Below are 6,648 nucleotides of genomic sequence, written 5' to 3' on the forward strand. Positions count from 1 at the left end.
TTTTGGCGATCAAGATGACTTATTCAACTGAACAACTAGCTCAACTATATGTTAAGGAAATCGTCAGATTACATGGTATCCCTAAGACCATTATTTCTGATAGAGACGGACGTTTTGTCTCGCACTTTTGGGAGTGCGTTCAGAAGGCCCTCGGCACGAAGTTGTTGTTTAGCACAGCCTTCCACCCACAGACTAATGGGCAGACTGAAAGAGTAAATCAAATATTGGAGGATATGTTAAGAGCTTGTGCCCTGGACTTCAAGGGGAGCTGGTGCCGATATTTATACCTGGCAGAATTCGCCTACAATAATAGCTACCAAGCTACTATTGGAATGACACCTTACGAAGCTCTATATGGGAGGAAGTGTAGATCTCCTATATGCTGGTATGAAAGTGGTGAAAAGAAGGAAATGAGGTTCCGAATGGAACTTATTGATGACACCACCCGAGCTATACAAAAGATCCGTCAACGAATAGAAACTGCTCAGAGCCGACAGAAGAATTATGCCGATAAACGGCACAGACCGCTAGAATTCAACATCGGAGACTTGGTATTCCTTAAAGTATCCCCCATGAAAGGGATAATGAGGTTCGGAAAGAGGAGCAAGCTAAGCCCACGATACGTAGGATCGTATCGGATTTTGGAAAGAGTGGGCCAAGTTGCATACAGACTAGAACTACCTTCAGACATGACCGCCATTCACAACGTGTTCCATGTATCGATGCTCAAGACATGTACTCCCAGCACAGATCAAGTGATTGAGCCTCAGTCGGTACAGGTGCAGGAAGACCTGAGTTACGAAAGTAAACCCATCCAGATTCTGGACCGAGAAATAAAGAGGTTAAGGAACAAAGAAATACCCTTAGTAAAGGTCTTGTGGCGGAATCAACGATTCGAAGAAGCCACCTAGGAACGCGAGGACGATATGAAACAAAAGTACCCGGAGCTATTTTAAAGTTCGAGGACGAACTTTTTATGAGGTACGAGGTACTGTAATACCCACTAAGCTTGTAAGATAAATATATGAATGTGGGATTTTTTCTTAGAAAAATAATAGGAAGTGAGTTGAAGCAAAAAGAAATAAAATGAAATAAAAAGAAGAGGAGGTCAAGGATTGAACCATGAACCTCTTATATTATATTTCATAGAATTAATTAGTAGAAACCAATTGGGATAGAGAGAAGATGTTGATAACAAAGGAGGGAAACTCATGATAAAGGTAAGAGTAAAAGCTAGCCAAAAGAAAACAAGAAAGGAGCAAGAGAAAGGCAACTTGTCTTCCTCCCTTTCTCTCCTTCTTCCTCTTTGTTGTTGCCGAAAATTTAAAGAGGGAATTAAGAGGATTCAATCCCCCTTATTTCATCATGAATGGTAAGAATAAATGAATAAATAAAATAAATAGGAAATAGAAAAAAAAAAGGCTAAGGGAGAAGGAAAACAAAAAATCAATTTTGCTACCTCTTCCCCCTTAACATAAAAGGGAGCAAGAAAAGAGAAGTTTATTTTTCTCTCATTTTCTCTCATTCTTCCTCTCCCTCACCGAAACCATCAGTCCCCTCTCCTCCATCTTCGGCCCCAAAGCCAAGGTTTTCTCCTAAGAAAGCCTAAGATACAAGGAGGACTAAGCAAAGGAATCAAGGGAAAGGAACTAGAAGAAGAGGCTACTTCTTCCATCACCATACCTTAGATCCACAAGCGAAAAGGATGTAAGCTTCCCCTCACTTGTGGTACAAGGCTTTTTATGTGATTTTCGGATTTTATGAGGATTAGAAAACCTAGGAAAGAATTCTAGAAAATTCGGCTAAAGAAAGGGTTTTCAAATCTAGGAAGGTTTAAACAAGTCCTTATTTCATGATATTTTTCTATGCTATGTAGGAAGGATTTTCTTCATGTTTTTATACCTAAATGATGCTTGATCAGAGGAGTACCTAACCCTAGAATTTCGGCCAAAAATATTTTAAAGAGGTTAGGGAAAATATTGTGTAACCAAACTAATGCAAGATTCTCTCCATGAACTATTAAGGATCTTTTATTGGTTTTCTTGCTTAAAAGGTACTTGGAACCAAAAGAAATCCATTTATATGTTTCGGCCAAGAAAAGGGCTTAGGGTTAGGAAGACCTTTAAATTTTAAGTAACCATGTTTGTATGATAGAATATAGAGTTTTCTTAAAGAATTGCATGTTGAACATTGTTAGAAATTCATGAACTCTTATTTTAGATTTTCGGCCATGATAAGATGGATAGTTAGAAAAGCTTAAACAAAATTCTAATATGCTCAAGACCTCTGTGATATTATGATATGAAAGTTGTTTAATGTTCTTATGTTTAAATTGAGTATAGGAAAATTAGTTACATGATATATGACATGTAGGATCACAAGGGTCCTAGCTTGTTTATGAACCAACTTTGTATATGATGTTCTTAGTAATTTTTTCCATGAAACTTACTTAGGTTTTCCATGCTTTAGGCCACTTAAAACCTAGTTTAAAGAATGGTAGGTTTCGGCCATGAGGAAAAATAAAAGAAAAAGGGAAAGAAACCTAGGAAGCCTAAGACACAATTCACATGTATGTTTATTATGCTTGTCTTTATACATGCTATGAAACTTGTATGATTTCTTATGCTCTTAGGCTATTTGAAGCAAGTTTATATACTGTTGAGTTTCGGCCAAGTAGGGTTTAAAAGACCTAGAGGCCTTAGAAATGAAACCAAATGTGTTAAAAGTGCTTCTTATGAAAATAGGATAATGTGTTGATTGTGTCACATGCTTGTAAAATTTTTCCATGACCTAAATGGACTATTGTATGTTTCGTCCATGAAGGAATAGATGCCCTAGAAACCCTAGAACAATAATTAAATATGCTTATGTCACTTTACATGGAATATGATAAGTAGAAAGATAAAGTTCCCATGTTATATGTTGTTTAATGACCTAATTGAGGCTAGGGTAAGTTTCGGCCATACATGTTGTATAAGGTTTTGTTATGAATTTATACATGATGTTAGTTCAAGTTCACATGCTTGTATGTTTGTTTTTAGCCCTCATGAACACTTGTTAAAAGTTTGACCATGACATATGTTAAGGGCTTGAAGGACTTAGGAACTAGCTCAATATGCTTACTATGTTACTTGAAAAAAATGCTATAAATATGGTTTAAGGTTTCCATGCTTTCATGACATTTGGGACCTTGTTTATATACTGATAGGGTTCGGCCACATGAGTTTAAGGACTTGGAGAACTTAGAAACCAAGTAAATCATACTTATAATGCTTCCTATAAAATTCATGTAATGATAATTTAGGTTTCACATGCTTGGAGGTTGTTTTTACCTAAATTGAGACCTAAGGGGGTTCGGCCATGATAGGAACCCAAGGGTTTAGGAAGCTTAGAACCCAAGTCAACTATGTTACCATGTTTCTTATGATAGTATAATCACATGATACACCCTTATGCTTAACCATGTATGCTTGTGATTTATACCTTTTTATGATATGATATGTGGATAGAGATATGCATGTTTTAATGATATGTTATGTGCTTAGAATATGCATGCTTGATGATATGCTATATGCTTAGAATATGCATGTTTTTATGATATGATATGTGTTTAGAAATATGCATGCTTTGATGATATGTTATGTGCTTAGAATATGCATGTTTTTATGATATGATATGTGTTTAGAAATATGCATGCTTTGATGATATGTTATGTGCTTAGAATATGCATGCTTGATGATATGCTATATGCTTAGAATATGCATGCTTTTTATGATATGCTATGTGGAAGGAAATATGCATACTTTGATGATATGCTATGTGCTTAAAATATGTATGCTTTTATGATATGCATGTTAATATGATGTATGTCTAAGTGATGCATACCTTTATGACATGATGTATGCCTAAGTGATGCATACTTTTATATGATGTATGCCTAAGTGATGCATGCTTGTATGATGTATGATATGTATAAGTATGACATGTATTTTACTTTGAATGGCTTGTACCAAAAGGGTGGGCTCCTTATGCGCCCCTAGGTCGAATTACGGGCCTAGTAAAGGGTGGGCTCCTTACGTGCCCCTAGGTCGAGCTACGGGCCTAGTTTCCTAGTAGGACCAAGACTAGCTACCTTGGATCTACTTAGGATGCGCGCATTATGTATGTATGTGGTACTAAGCCGGGATCCCCAATATGTTGATATTATGTTCAAGTATATATGTAAGAAGAAATGGTTTTAAAGATCATGAGACATACACATGTTTTTTCGGATACATGTTTTCAAAATCATATTGCATATACTTTATGATCATGTTGTGATAATGCTATGATTTATGATATGCCATGATTAGATATGACTATGATATGTTCCATGCTATGCTTTAAGGGATGAGATGTCATGATTAGATATGATTATGTTATATTTCATGCTATACTTTAAGAGATGATATGCCATGACTAATTATGATTTTGTTATGTTGCATGATATGATTAAAGAGTATGATATGTTATGCCATGACTAGTTGAGATCATGTTATGTTGATATATTCTTTGATTATGTAATGATTTTTGGTTTTAGTGAGTAGGAAAGGAACTTACTGAACCATGAGTGCTCACAGCTTACTTTCCTTGTACCGCAGATAAAGGAAAAAAGCTGGATGTGCTAAAGGAGCAGCAGGAGAGGCAAGGAGATGTGTGTGGCTGTGGCTAGGCAACCCAATAAGAACCTACTTTAAGAACTTTTAAGAATTACGCTTTGGTTTCATAAATTGTAGTACTAAATGGGTGACTTGATGTTATGTTTCTATTTATCTGGTTATCATGTTATGGAAACCATATTAGTGTAGTTCGGATATGCAAACAAAAGAAAAGTTTTTATTAATCTAAGAAAAATTATTTTAAGTCTTCCGCTGTAGTATGTACGTAGAGTATCGTAGCCCCGTCTCTTAGGGTTAGCAGGGAGGGTGGGCGTTACACATTTTTTGCTCTTCTTCTGCAGATTGGCCTCCACATGTACTGCATGCATCCTGGGCTCGGGATACTATTGTACTCCCGCGGCCCGGGGTCCACGCGGGGGTTGGTGGTTGCTGGGCACCCTTCATTCGGACGGTGCGTGGGGCTTAGCGAGCGCTTCTTTTCTGTGGGCCGCCTGTGCTTCATCTACGTTGATATATTCCGCGGCCTTCTTCTGCAGATGGGCGAAATCTCATGGTGGCCTGCGGATGAGTGACCGAAAGAATTCGCCTTCTACGAGTCCCTGGGTGAAAGCGTTCACTAATACCTCCAGGGAGACTGCCGGTATATCCATCGCCACCTGGTTAAAGCGCTGGATATAGGTCCTGAGCGTTTCTTGAGGACCTTGCTTCAGCGAGAACAAGTTGACGCTTGTCTTTTGATGTCGGCAGCTGCTCGCAAAATGGTGCAGGAAGGCAGCCCGGAAATCCTTGAAGCTACGGATGGACCCGATCGGTAGCCTGGTGAACCATCGCTGAGCAGGCCCCGATAAGGTTGTCAAGAAGACCCTGCACTTCACCCCATCGGTGTATTGGTGCAGTGTGGCTGCGTTGTCGAACTTGGCCAAGTGATCGTCCAGGTCAACACTCCCATTGTACTCCCCGATCTCTAATGGGGTGTAATGGCGAGGTAAGGGATCCTCCATAATTCCTCGCGAGAATTGATTGTTAACCTGTTCGGGTGAATCGTCGTCTCGTGGTGCTTTCCCCTTCTTAGCATCCCTTTCGGGCGCCTCATCTGACGAGGAGCCCCGATCTCGACGGGCTCGGCCTCCTTCCTCCGAGGGTGTCCGGAACAACGCTCGGTGAAAGGGGATGAACGCGTTGGGCGTTGGTCCGAACGTGTCCGACTTTTTACAGATTTCCTGGTCGGCCACGGGTTCAATTTCGCGACCCTGCTCTCTAGGTTGGCCAGATCCTGAGATGGTTGGCTCTTGTGCCGGTCGTTCGACCAAAACTCATTGCTGCTGCTCCATCGCCCTCGCCACTCTGGCCTGGATCAACTTTTCCAATTCTTCTGTCGTCAGCGTTACGATCATAGGTCGTCCGACTTCTTCCATCTTCTGATCACGGGTTCAGGTTGAAGTTCCCACAGACGACGCCAATTTGATCCTGCCCTGAAGTCAAGAAGATGACAACTGGGAACTAACGCTGAGGTGGCTCTTCGTCTTCACCGATGATCCTGTATCCTGCAACCACAAGTCGTAGTGCCAAGCCGGGAGGGGGTTCCCGGCGATGATCCTCCAACGCTCAAGTCACACATCGACAAGCAAAGAAAGGAAGTGATGAATAGTGGCTTCAAGAGACGTTTTCTGTGTACCTCCGCGGAAGGCGATCTCCCTTCTTATATAGAGCCTCGACGGGTGGATTGCACACTTCCCGAGTGGACACGCTTCCCCAAACTTTCCCCAAAAGCTAGCATCGAGAAGGTGTCCCTGACACCTTACCATAACGGGGCGAGCATATCTCTGCATAGGCGGCGGAAGCTTCTCCCGTACGATTCTCTATCTTGCCGATCGATTTTCTGTCCATCTGCGCCGTTCGTCGGCGGCACTAACTCCCAAAAGGATGTAGGCACGCACCCCTACTGTTCCTGTTTGTCGGCTACTAGTCTGACCGGGCTCTCCTCGATTGG

The 6,648-nt window shown here is 40.8% G+C and overlaps 1 protein-coding gene across 1 annotated transcript; it reads right to left on the reverse strand.

The window, feature by feature from the left end:
• Positions 1–5,206: 5,206 nt before the first annotated feature.
• On the reverse strand, positions 5,207–5,659 carry LOC122026771. Its single transcript, XM_042585491.1, has one exon. It carries the CDS (start codon positions 5,657–5,659, stop codon positions 5,207–5,209), a length of 453 nt encoding a protein of 150 aa, XP_042441425.1.
• Between the last annotated feature and the right edge of the window lie 989 nt (positions 5,660–6,648).

The sequence above is a fragment of the Zingiber officinale genome, chromosome 10A (assembly GCF_018446385.1).
Source record: "Zingiber officinale cultivar Zhangliang chromosome 10A, Zo_v1.1, whole genome shotgun sequence".
Taxonomy (NCBI): domain Eukaryota; kingdom Viridiplantae; phylum Streptophyta; class Magnoliopsida; order Zingiberales; family Zingiberaceae; genus Zingiber; species Zingiber officinale.